This window comes from Gavia stellata, chromosome 3 (genome assembly GCF_030936135.1).
Source record: "Gavia stellata isolate bGavSte3 chromosome 3, bGavSte3.hap2, whole genome shotgun sequence".
In the NCBI taxonomy this organism is placed as follows: domain Eukaryota; kingdom Metazoa; phylum Chordata; class Aves; order Gaviiformes; family Gaviidae; genus Gavia; species Gavia stellata.
Genome location: NC_082596.1, coordinates 56,307,661 through 56,330,103, shown reverse-complemented (window position 1 = coordinate 56,330,103; position 22,443 = coordinate 56,307,661). Strand labels below are relative to the sequence as shown.

The following is a 22,443-nucleotide window of genomic DNA, read 5'->3' as shown; positions in this document are numbered from 1 at the left end:
TCTTATAAATACAAAATACTTAACTATTATTATAACTTAACTGTACTGCTTTTTGATATTTTTCATTAAATACTTCCTTTCAGTAATGAGAAAAAAAGTAAAAAGAAAAAAACAAACAGAATATCAAACAGTTAATACTTGTGCAAGCTTGCATCTTCAAAAACGTAACACTGGGATTCTGACAGCAACTACATTTCATTCTATGTTTGACAACACACCAATCAGTCCAACTGAAATGCCATTTAGCCACTGACAGGTGGCCAGGTAACTTTACATAAAGTAACCTTACTTTCATATGCAATGGAAATACATCGTTATTTCTGTTCATGTATGTAATTTTTCCTGTTAAAAAGACAAATAACACAAAGCCATTCTTTAAAAGATTAGGATCAGTAAGCTAATACCAGTTGCTTAGTCCCATTTCCTCTAGGTACGCATCCGTCTGTCTTCCACCAAATTCACCGCAACAGAAAGAAGATTCAAAATATTGGGGGAAAATACTAATGATAAAAATTCCAGATCACAGTGTAGTCTATTATTTTCTGTACGGATGAATCCCAAATTAATATACCTTCCTGAAAATTACTGTACAATTGCTTTTGTATAATAGGTCTACTTTGTATCTTTTTACAGTCAGAGGTCAGTGCTATTAATTATAACATCCAAAACAAGAGCCAAGACTGCTACACAGCACCACAAATCACACTATCTCATTTAATGAAAAGACATGCTGCCAGTCCCTCAAGAAAGCAGTCCTCTGCTAAACTTCATCTGCTGATTGATACTGAACAGTGCATACTTTTGCTGTTACACAGGATCTCTTTACACTTTGCCTACAAGTTTGATGTACCTGACACTGAAAAAAGGAAAAAAGAAACTTTATCCAAAACAAAGTTCTTATCAAGCTTGGGATACTAGCAAAAAAAGAGAAATAAAAAAAAGAAGATTAAAAAAAAGGATGAACTAACCTGACACCCAAACATACACTGGCAAGAGAGGGGTGTAATGAAATGGAGAGAGCTCAGTGCACACCTGAATGTGCACTCTACATTCACCACTTTAAGGCATGCACAGGTATGATTTAATCCACTATCTACAGTGGCCCTGAAGGTTGGCTTCAAGGTCATCGTAGCTGGCAAATGCTAATAGCTTATACTTAAAAGCATTCAGTCTTCATTCCTGCAGCCTGCTGGGTTAAGGTAGACAGTAAAAACGACTAGTGAAATAACTTACGTTTTCAACCCTAGAAAGATGCTTTACAACTTTCCAATCACTTTTGAGTACTCACCAGCACATTTTGTTCTTGTTTTGAGAGCTGGGCCAGGAGATCCAGTTCCTCCTTCACCTGGTCTTGTAAGTAATACACTGATTTCATATTCTGTGTCAGGATCCAGGTGCCCAATCTTATAGCTTGTGGAGTCCACAGGTTGTATGTCATACCAGCTTCCACTTGAAGTTCGATACTCAACTTCCCTTTGAATAATGGGCCCATCCCCATTGATGGAATTGGCATTCAACTGTATCCACAGGTAAGTTGCACCGACTGAGGACAGCTGAGGTGGAGCAATGGGAACTGGTGGCTCTGAAGCAAAATACATTACAAAAAGTAGCAATGATTATACTGGCATTTTTTCTGCTTCTAAAACATTCAAATAAACAATGGGGTTTGTACTATATTAGAGCTGAAGATTGTATAAATGTATGGATATGAAGAAACCACCACCACAGATTAACTTATTTGCAATAAACTGCAACATGCAAACTCTTTTGCTTACGCACTTGGAGATTTTATCATGAAGTTTTTGTTTTATACCATGTAATTTCAAACCGGGTGCATCTGGAATTCTATTCACATTACATGGCAACTTTTAACTTTCAATTTAAAAAGAAAGATTATCTCAGGTTTTCTTATCAAAATACAGTTCTTACTGGATGTAAATATAAATCCTACTAAAAACTAACATTTTTAAGCTAAAATTGATATTGTAGGTCTATTCTTAGACATAGCCAGAACAGTGATTTCTGCATGAAAACAAAATGAATTTTTTATTCATTATTGCTCATGGACTGTACTACTCAGCTTTCAGATTTTCAGACTTCCGTGTAAGCAGAATAAATATAGTATTTTTTTCAAGTCCTATATTCCTGGTTAAACAGAAAGAACTTCTAAATGAGAGCTGGGGGAATTCTTGAGTCTTTACTATGACTCTATTTCATGTAATGGCTTATTTTCACTAACTGCCACACAGCAGCAGTACTTTTTCTCACAGAGCAACCACATGTGTGATCTCCTGATAGTTTGCCTTCTAAAGATTTTAAAAGTGAGCAAAATTTTAAAACCACTTTTATTTATTACGTGATGAATATCTCATTTTAAATTAGACTGCAGAAGTAATTTGCAGACATCATCTCTTTTTAAAGGTAAAAAACAAATACTTTTTTTTCTGTTGATTAACTAGGAAATTACTCTGATCTTTCAATGCATCGCAAATGCATAAAATTCACCTTCCCATTGGTTAAATATATTCATGTAGAATGAAAGCAGGCCACTGCAATAAGGCACTGTTTGATCCAATATTCTTAACATATCTATCAGCAAACACTGCCACCTTCTTAAGGCTACACAGAATACATAATGAACATAGAAGATCTGTCTTCCCTAAGCTGTAGCTTCAGATTTATCCTCTTCTGCTAACCATTTCCCAATGTGTTGAGATATAGGCAGTCAAACAGAAAAGAAGTTGAATTCATACATTTCATCATTTTCCCGAGGACTTCAAAGTCAGAGTTAAAGCAAAGAACATAAAAGAATGAAGCACAAGGGAGCACAAGGGAGAAAGGAACTCTGGAAAGAAGTATTAATATTTCCTGAGAAATAGTAGAATTGCTATTTTAACAAACATGTAATTACCCTATGTTATGCTACCTTTTTTCATTTAGAGAAAGAGTACTCAACTCACAGAGCACTAAGTGTATTGAAGATTAGCTATGCCTCAGATAGACAGTGTTTCTAATTAACACTGTACACTTGCACGTAAGCTTAAATCCGTGCAATCTGTTAGTAATTGCTAAAATATGACATCACAAAACAGCAAACATAGGCATTGGCATTATATATTTTCATCTTAACAAAACTAATTGATTACTATAATGAAGAATATGATACAGTGGGCAACAATCCAGAATGTCTCCAAAGAGGTCTGCTAGTTATTACTGATCGCAATAGACAAGAAAAATAGCTTAATATATTGTGGTAGATTCCAGTACATAAAGAAAAGAATATTGTTTACATTTTCAAATCACTAGGGAAAACACTGTTATATGTCAGTAGCAATATATGGCAAACTGATGTCATCTTTCCATTAGACACATACTGCAGTTTTATTGAAATTATTGTTCCCGAAGTATATAAACTATGGCTTCATACAGCAATAGCATGTCTGGAAACAGTTCTGACTTGACTCAAAATGATTTAGCATCAATTTAAATCATTAGGCTGTTTTGTGAACCAAGACATGAAATAGAACTTTTATAGAGCATCCCAAGGCATTTACTTAGCCATGCTGAAAGAACAGTTAATTACTTTCAAGTTTCAAATGCTACTAAAGGCTGTTGAAGCGCCATTCAAAATGCGAACTCAGGAGTTAGGTCACTAAGGTTAGCGGTTACACCAAATCATTCCAAGTATTACAAGTACTTGAAATAGACAGCATTTTATTGTCTTTTTATCCCTCGGGGCATATTTTTCATTCCTTTGTGACCAAAGTGTGAAAGGTTAATGCAAGCTGCATGATTTCAGCAAAGCCTGCATACACTGCAGTTTAATACGAGTAACGTAGTTTAATACTAAAAGTAGTCTTCTTACCAGAGATCAAGGTTACATAAAATGAACCTTTCATTACAAATACGATGCCCATTATTAAGTGACTGGTTAAAAACATGAGACCCAGAGTTAAGCAGGCACTTTAATACAAACGGTGTACTACCAAATATAATGAGCCGATTTCATGACTAAAGTGTGAAAGTTGTTCTTCTGACTTATTCATTTCTTCCTCCTTTAGGCAGAATGATTTAATTTTTTTAGGATTCTGAGGAGTTTGAATCACTTAATCAGGTAAGTACCAGACTGCAGCACGACATTCTTTCACTAAAAGCAATTTTACTGGTGGCCACTGGGGTAGTCTCAAATAAAAACCACGCGAATTTTTTCCTGATTAATACCTTTATGAAACTGGTACAATAAACCTGTGATTTTACAGCTGTGTACATTCAAGGAAGCAATTTCAACTGATTGCAGAAACAAGTTTGTAGCAGTGACTGTTTAGTACAACAGTTTAGCTTAAAGAGGAGTTCTTCCTTCTAGATGTCTCTTGAAACAGAAGTAAACAAAGCTATTCAGTACTGTGAAACCCTTTAAAGATAGGCTTTTAAAACAGAATATTAACTCACAAAAGGAAGGTAAGTTTAGCTATAATTTCAAATTTAATGCTTTTTAGACTTTGGACAGACAGGTGACCTCTTCTTGAATTCTGTGACAAATGGCAATGGGCATAATCCTTTATGGAAAGAAAACAGTGGCCACCTTACAATGCCAGATATCCGCAGATGAGAGAAAGCTTTAGGCAGATGCTCTAACGTCACCCTATGTAAATGGATCATTTACAGTAAATATGAGAAAAAGACAAAGGAGCAGCCCTTCTCTTACGCAGAGGATAAAAACAAATTTAGCCATACATGCATATAAATCATTTATTCTTATGTGCTTCTATATTAACTGGAAACATACTTGAAACAGCAACTCCTTTATTTACACTGCTTTGTGCTTTAAATTATACAGAATTTTCAAACATTTTCTACAAGATCATAACATCTTTATGTTTTGCAGTTCTTTTAAAATTTTAATAGGGAAGGGAGAGGCATCACACAGAGATGCCAGTGGAGATGATGTAAATCTCTGAGATTTAAGTGAGTTATAGAACACAAAAAATGGACATTTCTTCTCTGTGGCTCAGTACAGCTAACTTGAAAAATGAAAAAAATCTACTTCAACAGTAATGAATAACATTTTGAGGTGAGAGGGTGAGCAAATGGAGCCATGCTACATTTGCAGGGGAACAAGGAAGAAACATTTATTCTGCAAGCTAATTTTTTTTTTAATTAAATAGTAACTGTTAGAAAGACAATGCCACGATATTCCCACGTGATTCTGAGCAGGTGAAGTGATAAAAATAAGGTATCAACCATCTCTGATGCTATGTCCACATTAATAACCTCTTAATTATTACAAAACTAATCAAATCATTATAATTTTATAGTCCTGAAAGAAACTAAACAGCTTTAAGATTTTTTTATTACATTTTCCTCTATATTTTTTTTTTTTACATATCATTGTGCTCCTCTTTTGAACATGCAAATGATTCTATCCCTTTGGTAACAACAGAGAGCAGTGCCATTTTGCAGCATTTAATTGCGGATGAAGGGCAACAAATACCCCCACTGATAACAAAAGACACAGCAATGATTTTGAAACACCACAGTTCTTCATGCAATTTTTTTTGAAAAAAAGTCTTTAAATAATTCCTGCCAAAGCATTTATTATTTAATTAAACAATACCGCTAAACAGTATGATGCATAACACGTGAGCTAATTTTACACTATTCCTTTACTGAGACTGTTCAGGATGAAAACTTCACCTGATCCAGTATCCTAATGTTCTTAAAATTACTTGTAAATTCATCATTTAATAAAATGTCATTCTTCTATTTTACACATATTTTGAAACTTTACAGAAAAACAGTATTCTGGTACTATATGCTGATAAGCCTATGCAGTACAATCTAACTAGTTGGACATTAGTAGATATCCTGCTAAACCCTGTAGCAGTAGTATTACTATTACCACCCATCCCTAACTAGGCACAAACTGTTCCCTTCCCCAAGCATGATTCCTCCCAAACTCAACTGCTCTGACTTGCCCACTCCTGACTCACCAACTCTCTTTTAAGACAGTAGCGCCTCAGCCTGCACTTGCTCTCGCTTCATACTCATCTGCTTACCTAAGTGGTCTAAACCCATATACCCTTCCCATTCTCAGCTTTGCTCGGTTTTCTTTTTCTCCCCACACTATGGTCACCATCCCCGCATTCCAGATACGGCTGAATTCCCACCCCAGGTTTGTTTTTATTTTACCCTGGGCTGCACCTACAAGCTCTATGCCTACTCCTCTCCCTGCCTTCCAGTCTGCTGCTGTTCTTCTAATCATGCTTCTACCTAGTATCTGCTCCTCCTCTCCCCTCCTGCACCAGACAGTTTCCTCTTCCACCGGCCTCAGCCTGCATCCTCATCCCCTACATACATATATATGCACATACACACACATACATATTTCTGCATGTCCATGTATGTATGTATGTTTATCCTCCACCCTTTGTCGTCTTTCTCCCTAGTTTCTAGTGCTTATGTAGCCCCAGTTTTCAGCTACTTCTCCTCTCATTTCAAAACACCTCCCAGTTTCCCATACCTTTCAGTCCCAACACTAACAATCTCATCCGTGTATGCAGCTTCTTGCTCTTACACCCCTCGCTATCCACATCATGCATCTCACCATTTTACCCTCACAGCACAAGGGCTCAGCAAGGTCGAGGGCTGTATACTAAAAGCCCAGGAATGGCAAGCTCCCAGCTTTTGAGTCCTGTGCCTGGATCCAGCCCATCCCAGAGGAGCTCAGATCAGTGCTTGCATTTAAATTCCATTCACTGTATCTAGAATTTAGGGGGAATTTGAGAGTTTAACTCAGAGAAGTCTCAATTGTACATATCAGAATGGAGGTCTTGGTGGGTTTTATTTAGTAGCTTGTAAATTGACTATACGTGAGAACAGATTTTCAAAGGAACAGAAAACCAGTATTCTTGATATAACTATTACCCTCCCAAAAAAAAGTTCCTGCTTCAAAGCCCAGAGTCTTCAGCACTTTTCTACGGTGAGTTTGCCAAGATGGCTGAACTAGATCAACTGTTTTGGTTGGAGGTTTTCTCAAAACCTTCAGGCTGAGCCATACACTCACACTAGAAATTATCAGCCTGAAGTCAGTTTACCAAAATATGAGCATCTGAAAGCAGGACTTCATTATATGAATTGTCAGGCAACCATAAAAATAAGTCCTAATACCACCACTGTTCGTAAAAAAGGGTACAGACAGACTGACGGATCCAGCATGAAAGGCTAGTTGGCAGAGAGAGAAAACAGACGTTAAGTACCTGTGTACACTTAATGTATGAGAACAACAGATAAGCAGTCTTTAATACTTTCTTACTGTGTCTTGATCTCAAAATTATTTTGCCCTCCAGAATAAATCCTTTGCTCTAGAGGTCCAGAAGAGGTTTGGTTCTGTTCCCAGTGTTAAATCTTCCATTTGGAAAGATGCAGACATTTAAGCTGCCAGCATTACAGACGGTTACCTTTCTATGCCCTCGCCTGAAAACCTAACAAAACTCCTTTTAACCAATTTGACACCTAGGTTTACCTTGTTTGAACTCAATAAGCAGTCTGAACTCTGTAATAATCTGATGTCTGCTCAGACAGGCTCATTCTGTTCTCCTGTATCTAATCTGTGTTGGATCTGCCCACTATTAGAAAAACTCAACCTAGGGACTGTATGTAGAAGTCTAATTTACTTCACCAAATACATGCAATCAGTTCCACCCTACTGTTTTTCTTTTGCTCAATGTTTGATTACTTTTATGTCACCTATTAGATACGAACTGCTGTTTTTTACAATAAGTGGGTGATCTGACAAGGCCAATTTCATGTCTCCCATTAGATAAAGTGACATTTCAATCCAGTTCTCTGACAAACTTAGATGAGGATACTGTTTAGTTTGAGCACACACAATGACAAGGCACTTGTCTTTTCAGCCTTTCCTATCAGAACAAACACTTGGGTCAACTGAAAACCTCCCCTTCAGGATTTATTTAAATAGAGCAATCAATACTTTATTTCACCCTCCTCTAAAAGGCATACAAGATAACACAAAAAAGTTTTCAAAAAAACCCCTTTTTTTCCTTCTTGTTTAAGTCCAGACTAATTGTTCACTGACAGGCTTTTTCCTCATTAACTAGACAATATTCATATTTACAGTTCTTTAATAAGATAACATGGGATTAACTGACAGCTCTTTAATTGCCTTCCCCCCCCCTGCCGCCCTGATTAAACCTTGCTATAACCATATCTGCTCAGGTTAAAAAAAAGGAAAAAAAAAAAAAAAGGAACATTCAGCAGTTTCTTAGATATCTCTCATGTTCAAGATTTGATTCCTATTCCTTTATGATCTCAGGTTCGGTTTGCAGCACCTGCCACTAGTGGCCTTTCCGCTGATTTCAGAAGTTCTCATACCTGGTCTCCAGTGCCACACAACATCATGCCACAGCACCACTACAAACCTTGAAGATGTTTACATAAGAAAGTAACTGGAATCTACTTAGAGTAAGTTCCTATTTAGTGAAACTATACCTACAATGAAGTAGAATGAACACTGCATGGAGTTGTAACCCACTTTACTGTGCAAATGTCCCTAGTTAAAAGCAAAGACATTTTGAAAAATTCCCAACTCCAGTGCAGGATTTACTTATTTGCGACTTGAGTTACAAGTTCAGCAACCAGAATGAAACAAAGCACAATAAATGTGAAGAACTGATTCTCTTCAACTTACAAACGCTAGGTTTGACTCTCCTGTCATTCTAGCAATGTAATTCCAGGGAAATTCCTCTTAAATCAGCTTAGATACACCAGTGTAAATGAGAAGAGAATTAGATTCATTGTTTCCAACAAAGAGCAGGGAGTAATTACAGCACCGTTTCTACACATACTATTATTAACCCATCAGTAACTTCCATGTATACTAGGCATTACATTCATTATGGGTAAATGTACATTTTTTCATGATTTATCAATGGTAACATATTAAAAAAAGATATAGTTGCACTGAAATCAATCCATTATCTTTGAATTCTGCTAACTAGTATTTCAGAAAAGTTGCTGAAAAAGTTAGGAAATACAATTTCTTAATTATGTGCCATCAATAAGAAAGCATATTTATTAATTAGCCCCTAATGCTGCTATTCCAGTATAGTCATCTAAGGTTTTACAGCACAATGTTTAAAACGGGTCTTTTTAGGTCAGAAGGAATGACCTGCAGGTGGTCTCATAAAAGCTCCAATACAGACAACAGGGATTACCTTAATTACTTTGCCACTCTGCAAGTAGTTAATGGGATTACACCTGAAGGCTATACACTTGTTCACAGTGTCCAGTGCAAATTTTCTGAAAGAATCTAGGTAAGCACAAATGCTTTAATGATACGCTTCATAATTTCATCTACTGCACCGCAAAAGGTGCACTAATAAATTAAAACACCCTAAATCAAAGAAATTGAAAAAACCCTAACTTCTTTGGCTCTCTGTACCTCCTGTCACTGACGCAGTCAATCTTTCATCTGCCTCCTTCAGGCAGGCTATATTCTTCCTCGTTTCCACTGATGCTAGGTTTGAAAGATGCTTCATCATTCCTGTTGGGGTTCATACTCCACCCTTTCTTGCGCTCTTTGCTGACTTCCATACATTTCCATTTTTGGCCACTCCTTTTATTTCCTTTTCATGCTATCTTTGCTTGGACTGAAATAACCTCATTTTTTCCACTACGTCTTATAATTATATTCTCATCTCACCTTCTCTATTTGTTTCTTTCTTCATCTGTCCATTCTCATCTAAGTTTTCATACTACAATTTGTTTTGTCATGTTATCCTCATAAACAGGTTATTCACAACCTCCTCCTCGTCTTGTCTTGCTTCTCTCCACTTTCTCTAAGACTCATCTACTTTGCTTTGCTTTTTAATGTCTTGGCCTGATTATTTATGCCACTGTGCCACCCGTCCTTCAAACCCCTCCTTTATTGCTAGCTTCTCATACACGTGCTTTCTGTACTGACTTCAGAAACAACATCCATGCTACATTTTCAGATGTAACAGTTATCCCACACCTTGTTTATTACCCTTTTCCTAAAGGCAACTTGTATGTAGGATGACATCTTTAGAAAGTCCTGACAAATCCCATATAGGTTTATAAATATACAAAATAAGTAAAGAGTTAGGAGAAAGAAAAGAGCAAATCCCAGATCAACTAAGAACAAAGCCCCTTATCCTGTCTGCAACCAGAACTGTACAAGCTCTTATACTGCAATAGGTACTGATTTTTCAATTAGATGACTAAGTCATAAGAAATATTAACTTGTATCTTAACCCAAAAGATAAAACCTAGAGCAGAATTTGGAAAGCAGAGTGACAAGAAGGTACTTATTCAAAAATTAATTTCTTGCTCCCATTACTCATTAGCCTGGAAGTTTCTTTAACTCTGCTAGAAGAGCTATAATGATATCATCCATGATAATCCGAATGCTATCCCCAAAAGAAAAAAGTCCTATCCAACGAAGGATACTGTTTCTAAAATCAGAGCATGCATAATAGATGCAAGTGTGTCCTTCCTAATTCCCAGAGGAAAATTCCACACCTGTGGTCGATTTAGTTTTAGGGCACTCATTCACTCCTTGTCAACATGGATCAAATTGTTTTCAGAAAGAAGAGAAAAAGAGCCCTTAGCCCTTCATCTCACTGGTTTGTTATGCACAGAATGGACCAGAAAGGTAAGATACCTAACACAATAATGTGGCTCCACAGCTTAGGTGCTACAGAATCTAGTTTTGTCTCTGAAAGAACAAAAATAAAATTCTGTTCCTCCAAAATACTAATATAAAAGTAAGAAGCAATAAAAATGCAATTTAAATATCATGAATGTTAAAAAATTGTTTTAGCGCAGTTTTCTACAATAAGGATGGACATATCTGTACGCATTCTACTTACATTTGTTTCCTGCTGTATTCCAACATCCCTCCATATGTTGGAATATGTGTATTTTATGCGTTCATTTTAATGTAAATCTTCAATATTTTTCAGTAAATATATTTTTTAAATGCAAACTCCATAAGGAGGTAAATAGCGAGTGTTATTTTCATATCTTTAAAAAAAATTTTGTAAATATACTCTTAAAAACATATAGCTCTGAACAGTGCATCTTGGGGAATTATTTAAAACAACAATCAACAAGTATCTAGTTAATTAGCCCTGGCTTCTTCTGTCGCTCTCTTGTTACAGCTGGATAGACTCTTAAGATTTACAAAAACAGAGCCTATTTACTGAACCTTTTAACAACTTTAACAGGCTATGGGTGACATTCTTAACGAATTAGCAAGTGCAGGTCCTTATTCCATATACTGAGCATGCAAATAATGATTTTTTTTTATCGTGAAATACCTTTGACTATCAGCTCTGCATAGTTTGATACACCAACTCCTCCTTCTGTCCGAATCAGGCAGCGATAGTTGCCAGCGTCCCGCTTCGTGGCATTTACCACACTAAAAAGAGCTACAAATCGGCGAAAGTTGAACACTTTTATGTCCTTCAAAGGTGCATCCCTTACGTAAATACCCTAGGCAAAGAAACAAAAATAAAGAATATTGTTAGTCATATTTAAAAAAAAATACTGAACACCAATTTTATTTCTCTCAAGTTCCCCAAGGGAGGAGACAAGATAAAAGCAGAAGTCTGTATGTTACTTTTACAGATGTTTACGCTGTGTGAGACTTTACTGCCTTCCCATGTCAATTAAACCATTCATCATCAGTGGGCGACCACTCATCTGGCACAGCTGCTTTCATCTCTTTATAGATTAACTAATAGAAAGATTTAAGAGCAATGTAACATTTACTTGCTTGGCTTGCTTTACACAAATATTTTAAGTTATTTCTTTTAAAGAAACATGAAACCCAGCATACTCAGTCCCCGCTTTCTCTTCCCCTCTGCATCTGCTCCTTGGCATATGCAGCTTGCACGGAAAAGTCAGTGGATGGTTCTCATATAGCAGCACCTACACACAAGATTATTGGAAACTCAGGTGGAAAAGACTAGGCACAGATTTACCAGGCAAATGACCAACAAGGCAGAAGCTGTCTCTCTATCTCCCACTTCCTCAGCGTGATACTGGGAACTGGGCAGTTTCTACCTCAGTGCAGTGTCTCGCCCTCAATTCACCATACTGCATGCACAGCACAAGCAAATGAGCTATGTAACAGCCGAGGAGCACAAGGCCCAGCATAAGTCCCGTGCTACCGGTCTGCTCCCTGACGTGATCTGGTGCATGGCTGGAGGAGGAAAAAAGGGAGGGTAGCAGACAGAAGAGGGCACAGATCACATCTTGCCATGTCCTCTGACAAAGATGAAGGCAGAGAGACTTGGCTTTTAGATCCTCATCAGAACTTGTGCTCCACCTGCCCATGAAATAGGACACGTGCACTACAAACACTCAAAACCCTCCAAAAATGTAAAATCATCGAATTACTAGAGCTGGCTGAAAAAAACATACACAAAATCTAGTGACAACATTTACTCAAACAAACAAACAAGAAAGATGCACTTTTCACAGAAACATATACATTTCAACAGACTGCAGGCTAGGGCCATTATCAAAACATCAAGAGAAACTGGAGAACCCCAACGAGCACCTCCAAAATTACACTCTCTCCAGGAAGGCATATGCACAGTCTGATGCTATGTAATGACACCAGTTATTTTTAGTAGATTTTTCTGACTTCAGGATCTTCAAGCAGGGCAAGGGTCCTGCACTACTGAGCTTCTATAAACCATCACCACAGCTGGTGGTGTCTTTTTTTCTGCCCTGGAGTTTGTAGTTTGTCCAGCAGAATTTAAAACCTATATAGGAAATACTGACCTCAGTTTGTTATGGCCTTTACTTGCCACCATATTGAAAGCACCCTTAAAACACCAGTTATAACCAGAGAGTTTCAAATACCAGACACATAAAATTAAACTCATTCATAAATCACAAAACCAAGTCAAAGTTAATCAAGCCATTAATGCCAAAGAAGCAGCATAATTAACAGTAAATACTGATTCTCATGCACAGTAAGGTAGAGCTATTCCCTCTTCAAAAATAAACTTGGGGGATACACAGCTTATTTAAAAGAAAAAAATGTTTGTAAGATGACCAAAGAGGAATATATTATCATGCCTTAAAAATTAGTCTTAAATTACTAATTGAGTATTACTTCAGATAATTACCAGCTCTTTAAAATTCCTAGAATTCTGAGCTGCAGATAAACCAGCTTCTCTGACATGGCATGGTATTTACCAAAAACAAAACTGGGAAAGAAACATTTCAAACTACTGTTTTTACTGGTTTTGCCACTGTAATATCCTTCTAGCAAGAATGGCTGCAGGCAGCAGGAAGCAAGCAGAGCAGTTTAATTATGATTTTGGAGAATGAGTATTTCTTAAAAGCAACATTTTTTTTTTTACCTAAGACAAGAACTGATTAATCCTAATTATCAGAGCTGCTGATACCACAGCACATGCTTTTAAAGTGTGTTTCTGCAGCTTTCAGACTCTATAAGGACTCTGTGCATAGTCAAGTCATGTGCTTACATTACCTACACCCACGCTATTTTTTCCTTTTTTCTAGTCACAACATCAGGAAGCTTTACACAGGCTATTTTATCCTGCCGAGAAATAGGGTAAGTTATTCTCTAGGGAACAACATACTGCCACACACTGATTAATTCTAGTACCTAAACTAGCTCACTTCATTTAGAGTATGAACAAGCCCCGCCGCACTCCAGCCTGCATGGTAAACCCACCCTTCCACACAGGGCACCTGCATCTGGAATTTACCAGGACTCTCACGAGTTATAACACAACTGAAGGACCATGTAAATACTTTAGAAATTATTTCTTGCTGTTCGCACCCAACAAAGGCTGCAGGACGCCGTTAAAGGGAGAAAGAGGTGAAGGGAAAGGACTAGGCAATGCCATGAGGCAGTATAATTTCTGCCTTAACCTGCAGCCCATGAAGAGAGGGGACCATGGAAAGGTATGATGCATGCACGCTCCCCACTGGCCCCACACAGAGGAATGTCTCCTACCACGCCGGCCCCCTCAGACCTCCCAATGGCCAGTAGAATCCTTAACAACACAGCCTGGGTTGTCATATAAACTGCCAGCAGTCCATGAAGGGAACTGCTCAAATACCTGCCCCCACAGAACATATTTCCCATCTGTTTCTGTGAATATGTAGAATGAAAATTGGAACTGATCAATGCATTGCAGTATTTATAATAAAGTATTATTTCACTGGGGTCCCATAATCTTTTTCACCTTCTGTTTATTCTCAAACACACTAATCTCAGCTGGTTTCAAACGTCTTAACTGCTATTCTACAACACGAAATCTTAGTTTGATCAAATAATCAACTATATGGCCATGCAACACATGCTATCCATTCACATGTCAATAATTTCAACCAAAAAAGAGAGAAGCCAAAGCGCATGTCAGAGGCACACATCATTTTGCTCAAATGAACAAGTTACATGAGCATTAAATGTAACTCAGCTTGGCTCTACAGAGGATGCACTGAAATCCAGATGTGAAACAGGTTATTAATGGTGGCTTCAAAATTCATGAGGGAGCTCCTGAATAAAAAGCCTTTACTATCGTTATTATAACACATCTGTAAAATATATGTGGGATTATTATCAATAAAGATCATCTTGACTGACTTCTCTTAAGCGTTACAAACTCACAGAAGCAAAGTGTAAAGTGTCTAACAATATGTTAGAACTCAAATAGTCCCACAGAAATCACTGACATTTCCTACTAGAACTCAAAGGAAAAAAAAAAAAACAACAAGATTTTTTTCTTTAGTCTCTTTGGGAAAAATATTTTCAAGGAAAACATAGTACCTGGAACAGACAAAGACTAAGAAACATAATTGCTTTACTTTCCACAAGAAAAAATACAACTCAAGAGAGCAAGTCTTCCCTCTCTTCTGGGATGACAGCAAGAGAGTAGGAGAGCTGCCTAACTGATTTAAGTCCAAGCATAAAGGAATGGTAATGAAGGTAATGAATTCAAGTATAAGAAAAGTTCTATCCACAGGCATTGGAGAATTAAAAAAAAAAAAAAAAAAAAGCTGCACAGGGGAAAAAAACCAAACCTCACCAAAAAACCCACGAACAAACAAACAAAACCAACCAAAAAAATCCCAAACAACCCACACCTACAACCTCTCCCAAACACTTATTTCAGCAATGGACAAATGGCATAAGACTATTTTTAGTCTCAAAAAATGCTATTTATAACTTCATATACGAATACAGAATGGCTTCTGTTTTAACTGTACCCACACGGCCAGCTTCGCTCCCTTCATTTGTGATTCAGATTTTGTTCTCTCTGAGTTACTGCACAGTGTCTTCAGGAAGCTGCACAGGTATAACAGTGGTCACTTTTATGGGTTAGTTAACTACTTGGAATTTGGAGGAGAATGTCAATAATATTTTATTTTCCTTATTTAACAGGCCCCTTTAAGCACATTGTATGATAAATGACAAGCTCTCAGTGCCGATTGTCAATAGCTATTTCATTTAGAACGGCTAGAAATAATTTACTTATATCAAATGAACATTCATTTATTGAACATATTAGTTTGACCTGCTACAATTTTTTAAGAAAGAATTATTTTTAGTAGCATTCACAAAAGTAAGTTTTTAACACTCACTAATGCAACATTCTCAAGTCCCACAAATAAAAGAGAACATTTATGATCTACTGCTTTACTAATTATAGTCATTAAAACCTTAATCTCAGTTCTTTTAAAACAATTTTGAAATTTACTGATAGGTCTTGCAAACTACCAGTTTTTATGGGGAAACCCGAGTCTTCACAAATATATCATATCTTACTGAAAATTAAACACACAAAAAGACAATTCTATAATTTACTAATGCTGTTCCAGAAAACAGTATTAAAAGTAATGACTTACAATGCAACACTATGGTACTCTACATTATAACCCACTAAAACAGGTTGTCGGAGCAACTTCGTAGTATCCTTCTGTTTTATGGGTGGGGTTTTTTTGTTTGTTTGTTTTAAATACAATTCAAAGACAAAGACAGTTCTTTTTACTTTTTTACTTTAGCCCTGCTTTGCCACGTGAAAGACTGAGGCTTTACTACAGATTAAGCTTGCTAGCTCCTTCTGCCTCTGGGACTCGGAGAACTGTGTGAACAGGACACTTTATTCTCTGGAACGAGGAAACTGCCGGAATCATTTAACGCTAGACCTGCATGGACTACAAAGGCCACGTCCCCAGGGCAGAGCTATCTAACCTTCTTAGATCAGAAGAATTTTGACCATAAAACAAAGATTGCAAGATGTTGAGATCCAAAAATGAAAATAACAGATTCCACTGGCTGCTGAGCACCCCGTACGTTTTCAAATGCTCAGAGAAAGCTTTCTTAAAAAGAAACACACATATTCAAAAATGCTGTTTAAGCCAACTAATGAAAATATATACTGGTAAGTCACTTGTAAGAATAAGCTTTCTATTAAACAACGTGTTACTTAATATATAGGGATATTAAAACCAATAATCTTAATTTAATCTCAGCAGATATACAGCTTGAAAATCCATATTCCTAGTACCAGCATATTAAATGCATACAGAGACAGCTTAAAGCACTTTAAAATGCACATTATTTTAACATTTTAGGCAAGCTAGAATAAAAGGAAATAGGCTGATGGTTATTTAAATTAGACTTACAGTCTCTTTTAGGCAATGAACTAACTCTAAGTCTTCTAAATGAACAGCAATTTAGCAGTAACAAGATACATATTAAACCTTTCAGAAATACTTTTAACAAAAATGCAGCAGTAATTCAAAGGGATTGAAGTTCTGGGACGTTATATCCAGCACTACCCACTGCATTTATCACTCTCAAGGCATGTTTCAACCATTTTGCCAGAAGAGACTCAAAAGGAAACATCAGTCAGTCATCCTCTGTCCATACAGGTAGATTAAGCAGCTTTTCATACATTTAATAAAAGAAAGGGTTTGCATTATCCCACTTCCAAATACGCACATTTATAAAATTGTGATTACAGTCATACCAGTGGGATCTCAAATAACATCAGCAGGGCCAGAAGTAATTTTGTTTAAAATACGTATAAAATCTAAATCAAATAGTAATTAATACCTCAAGAAAATTGCTTGATAGAGTTCATATCATTCCAATAATAAGACAGTTGGCTTTACCTCCCAATTTCTAGAGCTGCTTTCATAACCAAGACAACTGTTTGTCAGTGTAGATTAGAACCACCACAGATGCTGTGATTATCCTATATTTATTCCATCTGTGTAAGTTAACAAGTGTATTTCATTCAAGTAATGAGGCCGTGCTGGAAAAAGATTATTATTGTCCTATTTGGAATTATTCTGCCATGAGCCAGAATTGCACTCTGCATATGTAACTAATGGGCATTCAAGCAAAATGTTATTATTTTACCTTTCAAGAGAGATTTCAGCTTTCAATTTTTTAATATTTGATAACTGAGCCTTTTCTTCAACACATAGCTCTCCATAAATCTCTGCTTATTACGACTAAACCTAAAAGCTGGCTGGAGCTGCCAGGTAATATTGTAAAATATTACTAAAGTTACAGATCGAGTAGTTATGTTATCAAATACTAAGCAATGACATCTATTTGAAGATACAACTAAACATATAGGAAGTAAACAAAGACATTATTGCATTTTCTGGAGTCATTAAACTCAGTGTAACTTACCCAAATCAGTTGCTCTGTACTTACGTACTGAAATTGTTTTGTATCATTCTGACAGGAGCAAATCTGTTATTATCACATAGAGATTTTAAAATGAAAAAAAACCCCAAACCCTGCTCAATCTATTTTTTATTTTTACATTAAATTCCAGAGCAATTGAGAAGAGTTAATATTCTTTAACAATTTGTCAGTGCTCACGAAATATGTAAAAATTCCAAATCTTCTTTCCATTCATCTTTAAAAGCACACAACAGAATACAAAACGACTAGTAGGGAACTACATCCTCAGAAACATCTGGAGAAAACACAGCACTAGGAAATCTCTCTCTAATGCAGAGTTTTATACTTTAGATAGAAATTATGGCAATGATCCATGTATCTGCTAAGCATTTTGCTGAATCTATAGCCCTACCTATGAAGTCATTTAATCTAATACTGTATCTTAATTCTTTGAAATAAGCAACACTAAGTACTTCTCATCATCCTTTTATTCTTCATCATCCTTTTATTTGTTTGACGATACTCTCGTCATCCTTTTATTTGTATTAAAAATTCCAAGAGTTAGGATGAACACCTTGCTAAAAAATGAAGAGAACATACATAGGATTTTAAATACTCTGGCTTGGAGTTCTGCAGATGCCAGGCTTATGGAAGGGCTGGGAAGGAGCAGGGTGATGAGGAGAAAATGAGAAAGTAAAGATCATTGGCATAATTTGGAATAGGCTGCCCAGGGAGGTGGTTGAGTCACCATCCCTGGAGGTATTTAAAAGACGTGTGGATGAGGCGCTTAGGGACGTGGTTTAGTGGTGGACTTAGCAGGGTTAGGTTTACGGTTGGACTTGATGATCTTAAAGGTCTTTTCCAACCTAAATGATTCTATGATTCTAATTTCTATTCATACACACAATGCAAAGTATACTAATGCACGCATTTGCCTGCCTTTTCTATCCAAGTACGTAACAGGACAGTTAAAAAACAGTGCATTCCTGTCCCACATTCTCTTCACTGGGAAAGGGTTATCTTATTGGGAAGGAAGGTGGCATGGGATGAAGAAAGTTCAACTTTCAAGTTCTGGGGACAACCAGAGGTCTGTTCCAAAGTTATAAACAACCAGAATAGCAGGCAAACCCAAAGCGATACTGAGTCCTGCAAAGAAGGTAACGAAGAAGTAGCCAAGAAGGAAGCACACACATATTTGATGATGAAAAACCATGCCCTGTTCAGAGGCAGCAGCCTCCTAAAAAGATCCTTTCAAATGGGAGGAATGAATGGCAAGAAGAGACACATGCCTATGGTTAAAGAAAGCTGTATTAAAGCCCCCAACAGTGACAGTGCAATTTTTCAATAAAGACAACCACAGCAGTAATAACCAGTCGTAAGTTAAGTACACATTGGTTCATGAAACAAAGAAGCTAATATAGAGGGGTTAGGCTGGAGGTGTTTCGGTCTTAATTACTGAGTCAGTCACGTAGTTTAACAGCTCCCACCCCCAACACACACCTCCTCCAATACACTGTTTCCTTCCTATTATCCTTCCTTTGGGTTTAATTTAATTTAATCTTTATCTTGTTTCTCCTTGCCTCAAAACAGCTTCAACAGCCCTTGGTCTTACAAAAGAAGCCTCTGTTCAACTCCAATTTGACCACAATACCTCCCAGCAGTAAGTTTGTACATTTTAACTACAGTATTCATTGTAATGTTCACTGTTTCTTTCTCCCAGAGGTCCAAGAGCATCACACAGAAAGCTTATTGAATTTACTTCATCAATTGCCTAACTCGTATGTGCACCTAAGTGATTCTACTGCTGCTGAACCGTGCTTCATATCAAGGCAGTCTTCAGGGTCCAGAAACAGGCATACCTAACGTGCTCTTTAAAAGCAAGCTGAATTTAACCAGCCCCCTGTGACACAGGTCAACTGTTCCACTATCTCAGGTTTGCTAATCACCATGTACTGTATTATTTAACACTCCAGAATAACTGGAAGATTAACACATCAAACTGAGTTTCTTGAAAAGAGAACACTATTTGGGTCGTTTCATTTTCAAACTCAGATAAGAATACCAAAAAGGTTAGACTGATACAGGTAATACCAGAACTACTTTTCTTACGGATCGCTTCATCAAATGACAATATATGTGGGGATGGATAGGGATGGAGGAGAGGGATAGATTTATGTGCATCCCCTCTAACTTGCATATGTCCATAACCATCTGCAGGTAAGCAAATTTTCTGCAAATTGATGTATGTAGTCTATTCATTAGTATCTGGTAGTTTCTGAATACTTGAGACACAGTTAAGGAAGAAGACTACCTGTTACCAGAAGCTTTTTGTCCAGAGTCCAAGTTTCATATCATCCTTGTTAAATAAAAATAATAATGTCTCTCTTACGTGGCACTTCTGACTCTCTTTATAGATATAACATGCAACAGGGCAACTTCAGCAAATGATAAGGATCAAAATCTATGAATTTTTCAGGTTATTTGCAAACAAAATTTGCCAAGCTGTCTCCAGCTGTCTTAAGGTTTTGCACTGTTGTCCATAACCAAGGTCCTAGATTTAACAGAATTTCCAGTGTACCTCTAAAAGCAAAACTTCTAAAGTTCAGATTTACTTCTTCCCCAAAATCTCTCTTGGTCACAGGAGATTACCAAAGAAACAGAATATTAAGAATTATATTTTTGTGATAAAAAGGCTTTTTTCAAAACAAAAATTTTAATATCTATATTAAAAGTTTTCAGACTCCATATTTCCTTCATAAGCAGGAACAGTTGGTATACTAGTCAAAAACAAAATGCATATTTCATGTCACAAGCACACTGTTGGCAGAGCAGCATCCACCTCTGCTAGCCTGGTACTGAAGGAAGGCCTTTGGAGAACACCACCATTATTACTTCTTGCAACCTCATGGATGATGGGCACCACTACAGAGATAAGCACCTCTCTCCCCTCTATCTACAGTACTTTTTTTTCTACTGTATCAAAGGTTGCTTAGTTTTCTTGAATTAAAATCATCAAATTTGCCCACAGCCACTGAAGTTTTTAGTTTCTTTTTTGGTATCACTACCAATGTGGTCTGCAGTGCTCACTGATCTGAAGAGTTTCTGATTTAGAGGTTTTGACTAATGTCATAATGTAAAACTTCACAGCTGCTTCTGTCAGGTATTTCCACCAGAACTCAATTAGTTTGGATAACAGATTAAGCTTCCACATCACTTAGGAATGGTGGAGGTGGTTCATGAGGATAGGAGTGAAGTTTATTCTTCCATTTACCCTAATCTGCATTTGTTTACTATTAATAACAAAACATGCTGACATTTTTTCACGGTTACTGACATTTGGCTCTTGTGCCGGGCAGGGTAGTCCAGGTGGACTGGGAGGCTTACCCTGTACGGCAGCTTTGCTGGCCAGGCGTCTGCAATGTTTCTGAGCTGGAGAATGTAAGGCTCATTTTTGCCTCCACTATTTCAGTGGCACCATCTCATACAAGTAGTGTAAGACTAGAATATAGATCCAGAGCAGCTATCGCACCACCAGGCATTTTAATTTTTTCAGCTGTGCACTTCATTGGTCATAGTATCTCTGTGGACCTTAGTTGTGCTACAGGGGAAGCAGGTGGAAGTAAGATGTCAGTCTAACATCCATCAGTGATTGTACTGGGGTCCTGACTTAGCAAGTTGGCCTCTACTTAGCCATTTATTCAGTAGTTTATTTTTCTATGGAACATGCAGAAATCCCTTGCAAGAACCAGCCTGAGCAGCACACTGCTGTGAAGGAAAGATTTCACTGTGCTTGGATGCAGAAACAGGAGGGCGGCTGGCTGACGACCCACTTCCAGCACTTCTGAGTGTATGTCAGTTCCCTGATTTTGAGAATCCCAAAGCAATCTCGGCACTCGGGGAGTCATGCCAGTGATAAGAGCACACAGCACCTGATGAGCCAGTCAGCCTCACTGACACTAACCTATAAAGGAAAAGATGGTGTCCAAGGAGGAAAGTCACCTTTACCGTACATTCCTACCACACTCCAAACACATTCTGTAAATTCAGCTGCACATAGTTTACTAATAAAAACACTAGGCTGGATAGTTTCTGCAGGTCAGTTCTGAAACATCACTGAAGTCAAAACACCTCACAAGTACATTGATTTCAAGATGTCTTTCTGTTTCTTGCATACGTTCACTGGGATTTATCATTAACAGTCCACAATTTATTAATTTCTCCTAGTTTCTGGTATCACTAATAATTGAAGATTCTGCAAGAGAAGTCTTAGCATCAGAAAAAGATTAATCAAATCTATATACACATAAGAATAAAACCAGTAAGCCCAGGTAAAAAAGCCTGGCTGGTGTTATCCCTGATGGGAGACTGCATCCCAACAGACAGAAGAGAGAAAAGGATTGCTGTAAGTGTGATGAAGCCTCCAGCCCTATTGCTCAGACAAAAGCAATGTAACTGTTCACAACAAAGCTTGTCATATAAGCAACGCATTCATCTTCCTCAAAGGATGAGCATGTAACCTAACAACTCTTTTGCAACAGGAACTGGTTTGGAAGTTTAGGTATACATATTCAAAAATGTATTTGACTTTTCATACAATCTAGATATATACTGTCTTAAGGTGTAAAGCTAGTAGTACATGCATTTGCTTACAGCTAGAGTGGAACAATTAAAATAAACGTAGATACTTTGTTCCAAAAATCTGGTGC

General features: G+C 37.2%; 1 protein-coding gene across 1 annotated transcript in view; it reads right to left on the bottom strand.

Moving 5' to 3' along the window:
• PTPRM (protein tyrosine phosphatase receptor type M) overlaps nucleotides 1-22,443 on the bottom strand; it is a 481,477-nt gene that overhangs the window by 286,245 nt on the left and 172,789 nt on the right. Inside the window, exons 6-7 of the mRNA XM_059815570.1 lie at nucleotides 11,361-11,535; nucleotides 1,289-1,582 (exon numbers count right to left, since the gene is read on the bottom strand). Of these exons, the coding sequence (XP_059671553.1) occupies nucleotides 1,289-1,582; nucleotides 11,361-11,535 (469 nt within the window). The remainder of the gene's footprint in view (nucleotides 1-1,288; nucleotides 1,583-11,360; nucleotides 11,536-22,443) is intronic.